This window comes from Bos javanicus, chromosome 3 (assembly GCF_032452875.1).
Source record: "Bos javanicus breed banteng chromosome 3, ARS-OSU_banteng_1.0, whole genome shotgun sequence".
NCBI classification, from domain to species: domain Eukaryota; kingdom Metazoa; phylum Chordata; class Mammalia; order Artiodactyla; family Bovidae; genus Bos; species Bos javanicus.
In genome coordinates, this window is record NC_083870.1 from 83,881,195 (window position 1) to 83,900,405 (window position 19,211).

At 38.0% G+C, this 19,211-nt stretch overlaps 1 protein-coding gene across 4 annotated transcripts in view; it reads right to left on the reverse strand.

Annotated features, from left to right (window-relative positions):
* Positions 1 to 19,211, reverse strand: part of PATJ (PATJ crumbs cell polarity complex component) — a 389,489-nt gene that overhangs the window by 113,055 nt on the left and 257,223 nt on the right. For all 4 annotated transcript variants that reach the window (XM_061411765.1, XM_061411766.1, XM_061411764.1 and 1 more), the window contains exon 30: positions 9,563 to 9,635. In XM_061411765.1, the coding sequence (XP_061267749.1) occupies positions 9,563 to 9,635 (73 nt within the window). The remainder of the gene's footprint in view (positions 1 to 9,562; positions 9,636 to 19,211) is intronic.

Genomic DNA, 19,211 nt, shown 5'->3' on the forward strand with positions numbered 1-19,211 from the left:
CTAAAACATTTCTTCTGTTTTTAGTTACTGGTTTAGTCTGAGATAGCTCCATAAAGGAGGATTTGAAGTCAAAATCTAGATGGAGAGAAGAGACAGGTAAAAAGGAAGTTGGAGTCGAAAGAGGTTAGCAAATAAAGTATTTACTTTTCTAGGAGAGCGTTACATAAGAGTTTTCATGCTTAAATGAAGCACAGAGCAAAACAATGAGGGTTCTGTTCTGAGAACAGAATGGCTCATATGTATAAATTACCCTGCTGACTAGGAGCTTAAAAAACAGGAGTCAGTCAGTTAGAAAGGGGAAAACAGGTCAGTAGGCATGATTTCCAAAGCACAATCGTATCACGGTGGTTGAAGACCATCTGGCTGATGGATAGCAGCCCATTAACACTCAAGATGATCCAGCTATTCTGTATGGCTGGGTGTTCCCTTCCCCTGTTGCTGATCTTCAGACCACCTGTCCAAAGCTGCCCGTTCAGCGAAGGCTGCTCAAAGAGAATAACCTTTCCCTGTGAAGACTACAGTCAGAAGATTCCATAGTGAATTATGCTTTATAGATAAATGAGAGGAAAGGGCAAGGCTCATCATGGTTCATACATTTAACATAGACTTTACCACCTCCCCCACCCCCCCACTCCAGAGTCACCAAAAAAGGACTGATAAGAAATGCTATTCAATCTCTACTGAGAAGTCTCTTCCAAACCCTCTGAAAGCTTTAAACTTCCTCCACTGGGTTCCTCCAAGATCTTCTACATAAAGTGATGATAGATGTTATATTTTTTGTACTACTTTTTTCATACCCACTAAATGTCTATAGTTTTCGCCCTCTAGACACTGAGAACCGTGACAGTAGGAATTTATATTTTATTCAAGAGTAGGCTATCAATGAAAGTTAAATTAGTTAAGGATATTACTGTGGATTAGAAAAACACTTCTGGGCAGATAAAAGTGACATAGTGTTTCTTTCCTCCTCTCCTTATTTAACACGACAAAGGATCATATCAGTATATACAACTGTTTTCCTTTTAAGATTTTACTAACCAAAATTAATAATAAAAAACCCCAGCAACTATACCTCTCTGATATAAATAAAAACTCTTTTTTCCCCAAAATAAAACTTAAGTTGGTTTAAATTTTGTCATCCCCATATTTCATAAATCCAATACTCCCTTCAAAAAACCCACAAAATGATTTATTAGTTTCATTGCCAACCACCTAAGTTCACCAATATTTCTGCAAAGTCATGTTTGCTTGATGTGACAAATTAAATTTTTTTCTCCTATTCCCAATTGTGACCATATTTTCAAGGCTATTCAGAATTCCAGAAAGGCAATACACAATAAAAGTTTAAATGGAAATTATGCTAATAGGATTCCCTGGGTAATCAACCTCTCCATTCTTTATGAAGTCTGTTCCATCTCACTTGGTATTCAAAAAAGCACAACTTCTGAAACAAAAAAATGAAGGTTCTTTCTTCTATAAAGATATTCTAAAAGATTCTGCCTGCCTTATGGAGGAATGGAATAAACATCTTGACTCTCAAATACACACGAGTCCTCATAACTCTTAGGAGACACTATAGCAGTAACTTCCTAATTGGGTTTTTAATGTCAAGACACTTTTGACTTTGCTATTAGACTAAGCTACCTGGAGTAGAGCCCTGATCAGACTATTTCATTATTCAAAACACCTTCAACAGCTCCAAATACCTAATGCATAACATCCAGTCCTTCTGAGATTTAAATTCAAGCCTCTTTCATTTGACCTCAATTTATTTTTTCAATTCCATCCTCTATTACTCCCTTTCATATACCTATTGTATTCTTCTCCCTTTTCCACACCCTGATTTTTCTTATTTCTGGGCTTTTGTTTAGGCTGTTCCTACATTCTTATCTAACCATATTCATATTTTAAAATTCAATATATCTGTTCTCCTACCAGGAGAACATCTTCTGGTATTCATCTGTGAACTCCTCCTAAAACTTTATCTCTTAGGACACCTTATTTTAGTAACATACATGTGTTATTTACCATGTTAGACTGCAAGTTCTTTGAGTCTAGAGACTTGTGCAATTAATTCTTTTATGTTCTACAAAGTAGGTATTTGGCAAGTAATGGCAGAACGAATTGAATCAGTAAGAAGTAAGTATGCAACACTAATATGAAGCATCAAGGATACAGTAGAAAAGCCATTCACTTATTCTACAAATATTTATTAAGCAAGTACTACATGTTAAGCACTGAGGATTCAGTGATCAGGAAGACAATAAGCCTGGCCCTAAAAAAGAATACAATTTAGTGAGGTGTTTACAGTCCTACATTATTATAATAAAACATGGTGATAACAAGGGAAGGAAAAGTGACAGAATCCTAATTGATAAACCCATTTGGAAATGGATCCCTCTTTTTCTATACACGCAAGTGATGTCACATAAAGAAAAAGGGGAAATTTTTACTTTTTAAATGAATCATGAGTATTACTTAACTATGAAGGGAGTAAAGATTCCCAACGGTGAATGGAATTGTTTCCTTCATTTCTCTTTCTGTTTTCTCATTATTAGTGTATAGGAATGCAAGGGATTTCTTGGGAATATATCTACCTAAAGAAACTAAAGACCTATACATAGAAAACTATAAAACACTGGTGAAAGAAATCAAAGAGGACACTAATAGATGGAGAAATATACCATGTTCATGGATTAGAAGAATCAATATAGTGAAAATGAGTATACTACCCAAAGCAATTTATAGATTCAATGCAATCCCTATCAAGCTACCAATGGTATTTTTCACAGAGCTAGAACAAATAATTTCACAATTTGTATGGAAATACAAAAAACCTCGAATAGCCAAAGCTATCTTGAGAAAGAAGAATGGAACTGGAGGAATCAACCTACCTGACTTCAGGCTCTACTACAAAGCCACAGTCATCAAGACAGTATGGTACTGGCACAAAGACAGAAATATAGATCCGTGGAACAAAATAGAAAGCCCAGAGATAAATCCATGCACATATGGACACCTTATCTTTGACAAAGGAGGCAAGAATATTCAATGGATTAAAGACAATCTCTTTAACAAGTGGTGCTGGGAAATCTGGTCAACCACTTGTAAAAGAATGAAACTAGAACACTTTCTAACACCATACACAAAAATAAACTCAAAATGGATTAAAGATCTCAACGTAAGACCAGAAACTATAAAACTCCTAGAGGAGAACATAGGCAAAACACTCTCTGACATACACCACAGCAGGATCCTCTATGACCCACCTCCCAGAATATTGGAAATAAAAGCAAAAATAAACAAATGGGACCTAATTAAACTTAAAAAGCTTCTGCACATCAAAGGAAACTATTAGCAAGGTGAAAAGGCAGCCTTCAGAATGGGAGAAAATAATAGCAAATGAAGCAACTGACAAACAACTAATCTCAAAAATATACAAGCAACTCCTACAGCTCAACTCCAGAAAAATAAATGACCCAATCAAAAAATGGGCCAAAGAACTAAATAGACATTTCTCCAAAGAAGACATACAGATGGCTAACAAACACATGAAAAGATGCTCAACATCACTCATTATCAGAGAAATGCAAATTAAAACCACTATGAGGTACCATTTCACACCAGTCAGAATGGCTGCGATCCAAAAGTATACAAGCAATAATTGCTGGAGAGGGTGTGGAGAAAAGGGAACCCTCTTACACTGTTGGTGAGAATGCAAACTAGTACAGCCACTATGGAGAACAGTGTGGAGATTCCTTAAAAAACTGGAAATAGAACTGCCTTATGACCCAGCAATCCCATTGCTGGGCATACACACCGAGGAAACCAGAATTGAAAGAGACACGTGTACCCCAATGTTCATTGCAGCACTGTTTATAATAGCCAGGTCATGGAAGCAACCTAGATGTCCATCAGCAGATGAATGGATAAGAAAGCTGTGGTACATATACACAATGGAGTATTACTCAGCCATTAAAAAGAATACATTTGAATCAGTTCTAATGAGGTGGATGAAACTGGAGCCTATTATACAGAGTGAAGTAACCAGAAAGAAAAACACCAATACAGTACACTAATGCATATATATGGAATTTAGAAAGATGCTAACAATAACCCTGTGTACGAGACAGCAAAAGAGACACCGATGTATAGAACAGTCTTATGGACTCTGTGGGAGAGGGAGAAGGTGGGAAGATTTGGGAGAATGGCATTGAAACATGTATAATATCATGTATGAAAGGAGTCGCCAGTCCAGGTTCGATGCACGATACTGGATGCTTGGGGCTAGTGCACTGGGACGACCCAGAGGGATGGTATGGGGAGGGAGGAGGGAGGAGGGTTCAGGATGGGGAACACATGTATACCTGTGGCGGATTCATTTTGACATTTGGCAAAACTAATACAATTTGTAAAGTTTAAAAATAAAATTAAAAAAAAAAAAAAAAAGATTCCCAACAGGAACAGTGTGGGATGAAGTTGGTCATAAGAATAGTATCTCATGTTTTTGAGCACTTGTATTTCAGGTGCTCTGTTTATTAATCTATGTACATTATTGTATTCATTTTAAGTCATAGAAAACTTGGAAGAGGATTCAAAAAAGTGATTCTCCAAGGACTTATGAATTAATAAGGTCAATGAATGAATAAGGGTTATTAATTAATAAATAGGAAGCGGGAATGCAACCTAGGTAGAAACAACAGGAACAAAAGCATAAGGAGGGAAAATTCAACACATGTATATGTGGAGTGCCCGGCAGGGGCACTCACACTAGTGAGAAAAGAAGGGTGATTAGTGGAGGCAAGTATAAAGCCTTAATTCTAACCTTGAAACAAAGATTTTGAAATACAGCTCTGATAAGCAAGAAATGGGTATTAAAAATATTTGACCAAGAAGACAAATGCAAGAAGAGAAGAAATCCTACATTAAATGTAACTGCTGAAAACCAAGGATGCCGGAGGCTGAGAGTCCTGCTAGAGACCTGGGCAATACAAGTACAGCCACAACTCTGGTGAGTTCTTAGTGTGTGCCAAAAACAATGCTAAAAGTTTTATAAACATTATTCAGCTCTTCTAATCTAGAAAATTATTACTATCAAATGCCTTTTAAAAGCAAAGAAACACAAGCTTATTGAGCTTAAGGTTCAAGTTCATTCTGCTAGTGAATGTCAAAGCAACGATTAGGGTTCAAATCTATCAACTTTCAAGTTTATGTTCTTAATCACTTCTGTAAGTGTCCCAGCAATATTATAACTGCCACAAGTAGAGCAGCAGAAATGCTAATAATCCCTTACATATGTATAGAGCTGTGTGGATTATAAAATACTTTTACCTACATTTAGTACTCAATCCTCATAGCTACCTGTTGACACAGGCAGGGAAGGCTATTAATCTGCTTTACAGAAAAAGGCAGACTTTGAGAGGTTAAGTATCTTCATGGAGGTCAGAAGCCCAGCAGATGATTGGTAGAGCTAAAACAAGAACTCATGTTTTTTTATTCAGTATTCAACCAGGACTCTTGTTCTCTCTGCTAGCACACAACCGCAGGAAGCGATTTTGTTCTCTGCTATAGTTTTGGTGTCTAGAACAGTCCTTGAGACATAATAAGAGCTCAATAAATATTTGTTCAATAAAAGAACAAATATGAGGTCCCATTAGTGTTTAATAACAGTGCTATTCAATTATGTGGAATTATGATGTCAGGTTCAAATTCAGAATCATATGGCTGTACTTCATCTCTTTGGTTAAATGGGCTGGTTCTCTCAACAATACATCAGATATGAATTATGCTTAAGTACTTATTGGAAACAGCTGCAAAGGCAAATGGTACCGTGAGGGGGTACACAAGTGAATGGAAGGGATAAGGAAGTGTTATAGACCAGAGCAGTCCTACATAGTACCTCAGATACCACCTGCAGGGTGGGTGTCACTCAGAATTTGGTGACAGTTATCAGAAACCAAAAGTCCAGAAAGAAACTGAACTTTAATAAAGTTAAATAAATAAATATTTATAAATAAATATAATAAAGAAACAACTCTCTTTATTATATAATTCATTGTGAAAATGCAACACAAGTATCACACAGCATATTCTTTTAGAGAAAAGAAGTATTATTTATTAACAATTTAAATGTCTAATATGATTTATTTTGGAAAATTAAATGCAAATAGTGGAATATTCAAATTTAAGAATTGTGATAAGGATCTTGAAATTTAATACTGGTATTATTTATATTTTATACATATTTTTGGTCTTTATTCAAAAATAAAACCAATATTTAAAATTTTCAGAATACAAGTTATTTTTCTGACTTATTATTGATTCTGCTATGTATAAATAAAAGTAAAAAAATTTTTTAAACAGGTAATTGAATAATGAAAATAATTTCTGTGGTTAGCACAATTTAAAAAAGGAAAATAGTAGCTAATATTGAATAATGTGTTTAAATATTAGAATAAATAGTTCACCTTTATTGAGTGTTTACTTTGTGCCATGAGCTGTACTAAATGCTTTATATACATTACTTCCTTTACTCTCTGCAAATCTATGAAGGTTTGGTGGTAACACTCCCAGGGACAGATGAGAAAACTAATGCTGAATAACAGCTGCCTCTGGGCATATGGGTATGCTACATAGCCTCTCTAGACCCCAGTTTCTTCTTCTATTAAGTGGAAATAATAATACTGTCTCTCAGAGGTATGAATGTAAACAGGACTTGGGACAATGCATTCAAGATAGTGTTTAACACAGTAGGTACTGTGTTCAATCATCCTCTTCTAAGTGGCTGCCCTGTCAACAGGAAGGCAGCAGAAACCATTTGGCTGGGAACAAACTAGAGAAAATACACAGCTAATATTAGAAGTCATTGCTGACAGAAAGAAAACAAAAGAAACCAGAGACCCCAGAAATGGTCCTTTCAAATTAAATGTTGACACCAACACTATATCTTTACTCATTCTGAAATATAGGAGCTGGATCTCATAGTAGCTTTACAATCTGATAACAGACCAGTCTCCTTGATCATTGTACTGAGAAAAAGTATGGGCGATAAATGAAAAATTCAGTTCCAAGGGGATGCTATTTTGATGGGAAAATTTGTAACTAACAATATTATAGGAAAAATTATTCTAAAGTATTAACCTCCTCCCATCTAAAAAAAGGACTTGGATGACATTCTGTAAACACAAATGAATTAGGAACTAAGTACTAACATTTATTGAGTAGCTACCATGGGTCGGGAAGATTTGCTGGAGAAGGGATAGGCTACCCACTCCAATATTCTTGGTCTTCCCTTGTGGCTTAGCTGGTAAAGAATCTGCCTGCAATGTGGGAGACCTAGATTTGATCCCTGTGTTAGGAAGATCTCCTGGAGAAGGGAAAGGCTACCTACTCCAGTATTCTGGCCTGGAGAATTCCACGGACTGTATAGTCCATGGGGTTGCAAAGAGTTGGACACGACTCAGCCACTTTCACTTCACTTCACCATGTACCTGGCACAAGATACCTACAGATAGATATAGATATCATCTCCTCACTCTCTCATTTATTCTTAACCTTATGAAGTACAAGAAGTTACTGTAACCACTCACGTTCATCTGTCTAGTGTCACAAGACTGAGTGATTAACACACACACACAACATCCAAAACATCAACAATCAGCTCTCTTTGCTTCCAACGCCAACACCTCATCTAACTGCGATTAGGTCTTGCCTGGGCTTCTGCTGTTTGTGTGTGTGTCTGCTGCCTAGCGTGTTACTTTTACCTTCTTATAGTCCATTATCTACCTGGTAGACTGTTTCAAGTCACTTCACTCCCTGTTAAAAAATACCCAGTGGCTTCTACTGCACACAGACTAAAACCTGAGCTTCTGACTCTGACTCACCAAACTCTCCTCTCCCTCCCACCTCACATTCCCTCCCTCTCATCCTAGCCCACCACTCCCCAGGCTCCCAATGTACCCTCTAGCTCATTCTCACTTGAGAGTTATTGTTGTTCCCTCTGCAGAGAGAGCTCTTCCTCCTAATTTTTGCATGTCTGGCTCCTTCTTATCATTTTGATTTTCTTTAAATTTCACCTTGTCTATGCAGCTTTCCCTATAACCAATCAAAGTGGTCACAAGCCACATTCCTTATTGTAATTTTAATTATCTGCAAGACACTGAACACTACCTGATAATTCTCTAAGTTTATTTATGTATTTGCTAGTTAATCTTCTCATTGGAATGTAAATTGAACCATGGCAGGGAGCCTTATCTGTTTGTTTCATAACTAGACATTTAATACCCCTAAGAGTACCTGACAAGTAATATGCACTCACTGAATACTTGTTGAATAGAAAGAATGAGCATTATACGATCAAATATTTACTAAAAGGAACACTATTCATACAGTTCATTTTGTTATGGAAGCAAAGGAAAAGTATGGAAAGATACTAAACAGTAAATATTAACTTCCTCGAGGAAGTGAGGAAAGGAAAATCAAATTTTCTAACATTGCATTGTTGATTAGTTATAATAAATATGCATTGTAGGAATTAAAAATAATCAGTTCTGTTCATTTCAGTCACTCAGTCGTGTCCGACTCTTTGCGACCCCATGAACCATAGCATACCAGGCCTCCCTGTCCATCACCAACTCCCAGAGTCTACCCAAACCCAAGTCCATTGAGTCAGTAATGCCATCCAACCATCTCATCCTCTGTTGTCCACTTCTCCTCCTGCCCTCAATCTTTCCCAGCATCAGGATCTTTTACAATGAGTCAGCTCTTCGCATCATGTGGCCAAAGTATTGGAGCTTCAGCTTCAACGTCAGTCCTTCCAGTGAACACCCAGGACCAATCTCCTTTAGGATGGACTGGTTGGATCTCCTTGCAGTCAAAGGGACTCTCAAGAGCCTTCTCCAACACCACAGTTCAAAAGTATCAATTCTTTGGCACTCAGCTTTCTTTATAGTCCAACTCTCACATCCATACATGACTACTGAAAAAACCATAGCCTTGACTAGATGGACCTTTGTTGACAAAGTAATGTCTCTGCTTTTTAATATTATTAAGTAAAAAATGAGAAGAGTATGTAATGTTCTCTCAGCAGGGAATCTCTTAGCTAATTAATCTATATATCTATCTATCCATCCATCCATTCATCTCTAGAAGCAGATCACTATGTTAGAAATCTTGAAATATTAGTAATTTCTTCATTAATAGATAAAAGTATTTAAAGACACCCAAAACCATAGTATTAAAGAGTTTTGAAACCATAAAGAAAGGTACAATACCATCATTAAAAAAGAGAATCTTCTAATAAATTCTGAAATCCTTAATTAGGACAAATTTCATATCTAGAATGAAACTTCAGGAATTTTGGAGAAGGCAGTACTCATATGATTAAGTTCTAATATGTTTTGGGGTTTTTTTAACATTGATTTATATTACTTTACAATTATACCTCAAATACTTCATATTGTAATTAGGGAAACTCCCCAGCTAATAAACTCTGAATTTGGAATACCAGATACTGAAAATCCATGTAACTCATTCATTAAGAGCTAATCAGGAGTTATCTTACCTCGATAGAAGTTGGGGAACTTGATGGCAATGGAAAGGGAGTAACAGCCATCTGATTGACTGCGTCTTCATTTCTGTGAACATTAAAATAGGCAGAATCAGTACACAGCAAATGCTAAGTTCTTGGCTCAAATTAGAATCATTTTGTCAGTTCTGAGTTGAAAATGCACACACAGCACTACAGAATTTTTAAAAATGTAAATATACACTGGCTTCAAGCACGCAAAGCCATTAGGCACAAACAGAGATGTATTACTCAAGGGAAACTAAGATACAATTATTAGTGACAAAGAATGATGATGCTGGAAGTTGGCCAACTTCTGCTTGGTAAGTCAGGTGCTGCAGAGGATACTTTTGGAAAGGTGAATAAACAGTAAAAGATGTATCTCCTACAGAACCGCTGCCTACATACCATTTCTAGTAATGTAGTGGAAGTAAGCCCAAACCATCAGAACTGGTATTCTAGGAGTTGTTCTGTTCCTGACCCCCAGTAATGAAATTTCAGCTCCCACCTCCTCTGCTCCAATTAGGGTAATGAGGAGTAGAAGGAACTTAATCCGCTTCACAGGACCAAAATAATTATCTTAAGATTTATGTGAACTTTAGGTTTCACAATATAAAACAAAGAGACTTCTTACTGGTGTGCAAAGATCTAAGAGTGTTCACAGATCTCCATGTCTGGTATACATATGACAGCCACTGCCTGATTTAGGAGGGCACTCAAATGCACTTTTCACATTTTATTTTTTATGTCTCATCAATTGGAAAAAGATCCATTGGTCGATGTCATTCCTACTTTGAGGCTTTAATCACATCACTGCCTTTACCTGAAATGCCTTTCTTTATATTAAATCTATACCCTACTCATCTTTCTCAATAATCTCAACTATGTTTATTTCCCTTAATTAAAAGACTATATATTGATGTCTTCCAAATTCACATTTAGCTTGGATATTTTTCTGTACCTAGGATCTGCAAACCCAACACCTACATTATATTCCACTAGAGGTCTTAGGCAATGGCACCCCACTCCAGTACTCCTGCCTGGAAAATCCCATGGATGGAGGAGCCTAGAAGGCTGCAGTCCATGGGGTCGCTGAGGGTTGGACATGACTGAGCGACTTCACTTTCACTTTTCACTTTCACACATTGGAGAAGGAAATGGCAACCCACTCCAGTGTTCTTGCCTGGAGAATCCCAGGGATGGGGGAGCCTGGTGGGCTGCCGTCTATGGGGTCACACAGAGTCGGACAGAACTGAAGTGACTTAGCAGCAGAAGCATCAGCAGCAGAGGTCTTAGAAACATTTTAAATAAAACAGAGTTCTTTATCCCACTCAGCTCCCAAAGGGTTCCATAGTCAACTTCCTCCCCACCTTAGTAAATATCAACAATACTCACCCAGTTGTTTAGCCAGGAACCTAAAGTCATTCTTGAATACTCTCACCCCTCAACTGTATATCCAATCCATCAAGATGTCTTATTGATTCAACCTTTAAAATGTATTTTGAATGGTTTCATTTCTTTCCATCCTATCCTGGTACAAGTTATCATCATTTCTTTTCTGAATTAAAGTAAAAACCTCCTATTTGGTCTCCCTACTTATACTGTTCATCCTCTGTCCATTCTTCACCCAGCAGTTATTACAGTTCTAAAATATAAATCTGATTATATTTCTACCCTCTGCTTAAGATCATCCTACGATTCCTTAATGCATGAGGATCAAGTCCAAAATTGTTAGGGAAGTTATCAGCTGTTGAGGGATCTGGCCCCAGCCCCCACCTTTGAACTTGTCTTGTTCTCACTTCTCCTTCCCCACTCTGCTCAAACCCAGCTACACAGGCCTTCTTTCCATTTCTCAGCTGAGCTAAGCTCCATCCACCTCATGGCCTTTTCTCTTCTTCTTTTTTGTTCTGAATGCTTGGTGCCCAAATCCTTTGTCTGATTTTTTAAAATTCATAGGTCACAATAAATGTAATTTCTGGAAACAAGCATTCCATGACTTCCACTATATGCTTGTAGCACTTATCTATAATCCTAGATCTGTTTACTTTCACAGTTTACTTAACTGGTTTGTATGCACATTGGTTTCAAATCTGTCTTCCCCTTAGACGGTAAGTACTCCAAGGACAGGACTCATATCCTTCCTACTATTATATCATCTAAGGCAAACACAGTGCCTGGCAAACTGTCTGTACAGTAAGTCCACTACGTGTAAACGAGTTCTGTTCCGAGAACACATTCGTTAAGTGCAACTTGTTCGTAAGTTCAACAAAGCCTAGGTACCCAACTAACATAATTGGCTATATAATACTATATTATAATAGGTTTATAATACTTTTCACAAAAATACTATATTAAAAAATACAAAAATAAAGAAAATGCATTTAATCTTACAGTATAGTACCTTGAAAAGTACAGTAATACAGTACGATAGTTGCCATACAGCAGCTGGCATCAAGTGAACAGGCAAGAAGAGCTACTAACTAGAGGAGGGAGAGGAGATGGGAGATGGTAAAGCTGAAGGATCATCAGCAATAAGAGACAGAGGGCAAGCTGCAGTTTCACTCACAGCTGACAGTGATGGAAAGCATATTTACATCTTTGAAAGTTCACAACTTGAAGATTCTTATGTAGGGGACTTACTAAACACAGTTATTTTAAGGGACTTCCCTAGTGGTCAAGTGGATAACACTCTGCACTCTCAATGAAGGAGGCCCAGTTTGATCCTGGAAACTAAGATGGCAAATATTGCAAATGAGCTGGCATGATGTAGCTAATGAGCCTGCACGCTATAACCAGAGAAAGCCCATGCTTTCTCTTTCTGTCACTAGAGAAGCTTGTGCACTACAATGAAGACCCAGTGCAGTCAAAATAAATAAAATAAATAATGTAACAATCACTCACTTCAATAAGGAGACAGTAGTAGTTTCAGTTCTAGAACTACCACTGACCTTAAGATTTTGGGGAAATCACTTCTAAGAAAATCAGTTTCCTGACCTCTTAAGTAAGTAGGTTGAACTGTAAAACTTCTAAGCTGATAAAAATTCTTCTGGAATAAGGCAGAACATAAATAAAGAGATGAGGTCTAGGTCCCATTTCTTGCTTTCAGTCGGTCAGTCAGTTCAGTCGCTCAGTCGTGTCTGACTCTTTGCAATGCCATGGACTAGAGCACGCCAGGCCTCCCTGTTCATCACCAACTCCTGGAGTTTCCTCAAACTCATGTCCATTGAGTTGGGCTTTAACCTTTTAAAATTCTTGAATTATCTAGCACACCAGCCAAACCAAAGCAAAAGGGAGAAAACTAAAATCACAAAGTGACACAGAGCATGAAGAATATGTCTATTTCTTCTGACAGCATTATAGATGCCTTAAGCATGCACTACTAATGTTAAGAGATGGCTGTTGTTTTTCAGGGAGTACAATCCACTCCTCAGCAGTTTTCTCATACACAGAAGAAGCAATCAGTTACCCCTGGGTAAGTAACAGCATTTTCCCAGAGGTGATTTCCTTTCCCACTCAGGTTCCTCCAGGGAAAAACACAATAGAGCTCAGCTCTAGCTTAGAACTGAAAACCAACAGAACATGTCTGCTCCAGATTCAGAGCCCATGGGGCAGAGTGTATTTGGCAGTAATTAAGCATGATGGCCTTTCATATCTCTTTCAAAGGTTACAAGCATTAAAAATATAGCTGCACATAAGTTTTTATTGAGAAATAATGATTAACTGGACCAAGTTATCACTTCATAATTTAATAATTTCCCCCCAAATAGTACGACTTTAATGGCTTTTAAAGTCCATATTAATTTTTTTAAACCTTACAGAATAGAAAACTTCAGTGGAGAGAGGAAAGCTTCTATAAGAAGTTACAGTTGATAATCCTTCACAATCCACTCATCAGTGAGTGTTCACAGACTTTGTCATCATGGCAGCAATTTTTTTTTAGTTGGAGTATAATTGCTTTGTGTGTTAGTTGCTTAGTCGTGTCTGACTCTTTGCGATCCTATGGACTGTGGCCTGCCAGGCCCATCTATCCATGGGATTCTCCAGGCAAGAATATTGGAGAAGGTTGCTATACCCTCCTCCAGGGGATCTTCCCCACCCAGAGATGTTACTCATGTCTCCTGCATTGCAGGCATATTCTTTACCATCTGAGCTATAGGAAGTCCCTAATAATAATAATTGCTTTACAATGTTGTATTAGTTTTTGCTGTACAACAATGCGAATCAGCTATATATGTGCATATGTGTATATACATATACACACATATATCCCCTCTTGAGCCTCCATCCCACTGTCCTCATCTCACCCCTCTAGGTCATCACAGAGCACTGAGCTGAGCTCCCTGTCCTATACAGCAGCTTCCCACTAGCTAGCTATTTTACACATGGCAGTGTATTCATGTCACTCTCATTCTCTCAATTCATCCCACCCTCTCCTTCTCCCTCTGGTGTCCACAAATCTGTTCTCTCCATTTGCGTCTCTATTCCTGCCCTGCAAATAGGTTCATCAGAACCATTTTTCTGGATTCCATATATATGTATTAATATATGATATTTGTTTTTCTCTTTCTGACTCACTTCACTCTGTATGACAGACAAGACAACAATTTTAAAGAGAAAGAAGTGGGAAGAGGGAAACTAAAGGAGAGAAAGCAGTTATGCTTCACAAGGGCAGTTAGCCTAAAAGACTTCTGGGGATCCTCTGACCTCTCAAAGTCCATGATTCACAAGGAATGAAATCTATTTGCTTCATAATTAACTTTTCATTTCCAGTATAATCAACACAAATTTCTTACATCTTGGTGCCCCATACAGCACACAGTCAGAAACTGTAGTTGAAATTATTTGCTGGTATTTGCATTTATTTATTTTGCATGATTTGTATCTTTTTAAAAGTCTATTTTATTGAAGCATAATTGATTTACAATGTTGTATGAATTTCTACTACAAAGCAAAGTGATACAGTTATACAAATATGGTTATTCATAGAGGTTCCTCAAAAGACTAAAAACATAGTTGCCATATAATCCTGCAATCCCATGCCTGGCATATATCCAGAGGGGAGATCATATACATGTATATATATAAAACATAGATATATATACATCCTTTTTCATATTCTTTTCTATTATTATATTATTCTATGATATCATTTCTATTATCATAGAATAATGAATATAGTTCCTTGTGCTATATATTAGGACTTCATTGTTTATTCTCTATATAATACCTTGCATCTGTGAATCCCAAAGCCCCAATCCATCTCTCTCCAAAGCCCTCTCCCCTTGGCTACCACAAGTCTGTTTTCTGTGTCTGTGAGTCTGTTTGTGCTTTGTAGATAAGTTCATTTGAGTTATATTTTAGATTCCACATATAAGTGACCTCAGTGTGGTATCTGTCTTTTTCTTTCTGACTTCATTTAGAATGTAATCTCTAGGTCCATCCATGTTGTTCCAAATGACATTGTTTCATCCTTTTTGATGACTGAGTAATATTCCACTGTATAAATGTTCTTTATCCATTTATCTATGAATGGATATTTAGGTTGTTTCCATGTCTTGACTATTGTAAGTAGTGCTACAATGAACACTGGGGTGCATTCATCTTTTTGAATTATAGTTTTCTCTGGATACATGCCCAGGAGTGGGATTTTAGGGTCATACAGCAACTCTATTTTTGATTTTTGAGGAACTTCCATTCTGTTTTCTATATCAGCTACACCAATTTACATTCCTTGTTGAGGATGTAACAGCTGTTGGCAGACAGACAGTGGACTTCTATCATGGATAAAAGTGAGATTTCCAAGGTATGGAAGCCTATATAGTATGTCCTTATCACTGGACTTGCCATGCTCTATTAAAATTATTTGTGCTATTCTCTCTCCTTTTTAAACACAGAGATAGGATCTTATTTCTTTATGTCCTCTGCTTGTAGCAGAATACCTAGGAGAGAGTAAGTATACTATAAATGTCTATTGAGTAAAAGAGGTCTTAACAAGCAGGAAAAGATATGAAGCAGAACTATCAAAGGTGTGCCCTATGCTTTCCAAGCTTCTTTACCAATTAGTGATGATGTGCTGGCTGCAGTCAGCCAGCAATTGGTACTTACCAAATTAATGAACATTTCTTGGGGTGTCTGCCCAACTCACGGTGATTCCATGGATGGTCTATACTATGTAACACTAACAGTTGGCCTCACCTTCAGTGGATTTAAGAAGCAGACATCTGTCTCATTTTAAGCAGATCAGATTCTCTCTCCCAGGGACTGAAAATTTAGAACAGACTCAAAGAGACTCAAGAGTGTGGTATCTAGACAATGCCAATGGGGATAGTCAAGACTAAACAATAAGGTTAGAACTTCCTTCTGGTGATGGCTCTGGAGTTGCCCCGGTTTTTTCTCTTCAGAGTCTCAGCTGCATGACTTATTCTTAAGAGTCCACAAGATAGCCTTGTATTCTTACAATACATTCTCCTTTTAATTTACGCTGGCTAGAGTTTAACTGATTGCAGCTCAACAATATAGCTCTGAATTTATTTTGAATATATTCATTGGTTTATTTAACAAATATTTATGCTATGAAAACAAAGATGAATAAAACATGATTCCTACCTTTGATGATGTTAGCAATTAGTGAGGAACACAGCTAAGTAAACAGACAATTACGACAGTGGAATTTCTATCTAGGGACTATCAGTGTAGTTTTTCTCCAAAAGGATACTAGGAACGTACCCAATTTCAGTTTTTTGTTTGCAGAATATATTTATATTTATGACAAAGACATATTCTGGATCCTGATTTCAATTCAATGCTGTTATATTCACATTGGTAAAAATCATGCAACATGTATTGGGCAGAATTCTAAGAGGTCTCCCAAGACACCTGCCTTCTGGCTTACAGGTTGTAAATAGGATGAATTTCACTTCCATGATTAGGTTATATTACATAGCACTGATGACCTTAAGATAAAGGCAGATTACCGTGTTGGGCAAGACCTAATCACATGTCCCCTTTAAATCTGGAAATTTCACTTCTTGGAGCCTCATTGTCTTGATCTCTAAAGTTAGTAGGTTGACCTTCAAGAATTCTAAGGAATGTCAGGAGGTCAGAGACAGAAAGTCAGAGATTACAAGTATCATCTCTGGCTTGAGAATAAAAGGGCCCTCATGGCAAATAATGTGAATGACCTTTAAAAACTAAGAGAAATCTCTAACTAAGAACCAAGAAGGAACCTCCACACTGTACCAAAACCTGATTTAAAAGGATATGTGTGGGTGAATGCTAAGTTGCTTCAGTCGTGTCCGACTATTTGTGACCCAGTGGACTGTAGCCCGCCAGGCTCCTCTGTCCAAGGGATTCTCCAGGCAAGAATACTGGAGTGGGGAAGGGATATAGACACCCCAACAGTGCATTCACACAGCACTGTTTACAACAGCCAAGACATGGAAGCAACCTAAACGCCAACTGACAGGGATGGATAAAAAAATAGAGTACATGTATACAATAGAGTATTACTCAGCCTGTAAAAAGAATGAAAGAAGGCCACTGCAGCAACATGGATGGACCCAGAGGTTGTCATATTGGGTGAAGTAAGTCAGACAGAGGAGAAATATTGTGTGACATGCCTTATATGTGGAATCTAAAAAGAAATGATACAAATGAACTTACAAAACAGAAAAAGACTCACAGACTTAGAGAACGAACTTATGGTTGCAGGGGGAACGAACAGGGCGAAGGGATAGTTGGGAGTTTGGGATGTACTTGTATACACCACTATATCCATTTTAGGATAACCAACAAGCAAATAGAAGGCGAAAAATGTGGAAGCAGTGACAGATTTTCTTTTCTTGGGCTCCACAATCATTTCCGGCAGTGACGGCAACCATGACATTAAAAGACGTTTGCTCCTTGCAAGAAAAGCTATGACAAACTTAGACAGCATATTAAAAAGTAGAGACGTCCTTTTTCTAACAAAGGTCTGTATAGTCAAAGTTATGGTTTTTTCTGTCAGGTACAGATGTGAACGCTGGACAATAAAGAAGGCTGAGTGCCAAAAAATTCATGCTTTCAAATTGTGGTGCAGAAGAAGACTCTTGAGAGTCTCTTGGACTGCAAGGAGATCAAATCAGTTAATACTAAAGTTCAGATCAGATGAGATCAGATCAGTCGCTCAGTCGTGTCCGACTCTTTGCGACCCCATGAATCGCAGCACACCAGGCCTCCCTGTCCATCACCAACTCCCAGAGTTCACTGAGACTCATGTCCATCGAGTCAGTGATGCCATCCAGCCATCTCATCCTCTGTCGTCCCCTTCTCCTCTTGCCCCCAATCCCTCTCAGCATCAGAGTCTTTTCCAATGAGTCAACTCTTCTCATGAGGTGGCCAAAGGACTGGAGTTTCAGCTTTAGCATCATTCCTTCCAAAGAAATCCCAGGGCTGATATCCTTCAGAATGGACTGCTTGGATCTCCTTGCAGTCCAAGAGACTCTCAAGAGTCTTCTCCAACACCACAGTTCAAAAGCATCAATTCTTCGGCACTCAGCCTTCTACACAGTCCAACTCTCACATCCATACATAACCACAGGAAAAACCATAGCCTTGACTAGACGAACCTTTGTTGGCAAAGTAATGTCTCTGCTTTTGAATATGCTATCTAGGTTGGTCATAAGTAATCAACCCTAAATATTCATTGGAAGGACTGATGCTGAAGCTTAATTTCCAATAGTTTGTCCACCTAATGCGATGAGCTGACTCATTGGAAAAGACCTCCTTGATGCTGGGAAAGATTGAAGGCAAAAGGAGAAGAGGGTGGGCAGAGAATGAGATGGTTAGATAGCTTCAGTGACTCAAAGGACATGAGTTTGAGCAGACTCCAAGAGATAGTTGTGGAGCCTGGGGAGCCTGACTCCCAGGGAGCCTGGCTTGTTGCAGTCCATAGGGTCACAAAGAACCATGGCAACTGAAGAAAAAAAACAAGGCCAAGCACAGGGAACTCTATTCAGTGTTATATGGCAGCCTGGATGAAAGGAGTGTCTGGGGCTAAATGGACACATGTATAGCAGTAGTAGTAGATGCTGAGTTGTGCCTGACTCTTTGCGACCCCATAGACTGTAGGCCACCAGGCTTTTCTGTCCATGGGTTTTGCCATGGAGTGGGTTGCCATTTCCTTCTCCAGGATACATGTATGCTGCGAAGTTGCTTCAGTCGTGTCCTACTCTAGCGACCCCATGGACTGCAGCCTACCAGGCTTCTCTGTCCATGGGATTTTCCAGGCAAAAGTACTGGAGTGGGGTGCCATTGCCTTCTCCGAGGATACATGTGTATATACGACTAAAACTATCACAGCATTATTGATTGATTATACCCCAAGACAAAATAAAAAGTTTAAAAGAAAAAAAAAAAGAACCAACAAGGAAATAAACTTAACAAGAATGAGCCTGGAAGTGAATTTTTCCCCAAGGCTCTAGAAGAGAAGTCAATCTAGCCAACATCTTGATATCACAACATATCTTTGTGATATGTTAAATAGAGAGCCCAACCCCTCTGTGTCAGACTTCTGACCTACTGAACTACCAGATAATAAATGTGTGTTGGTCTAAGCCATTAATGGTCTAAGCCATTAAATTTGTGGTAGTTTGTTACACAACGAGAA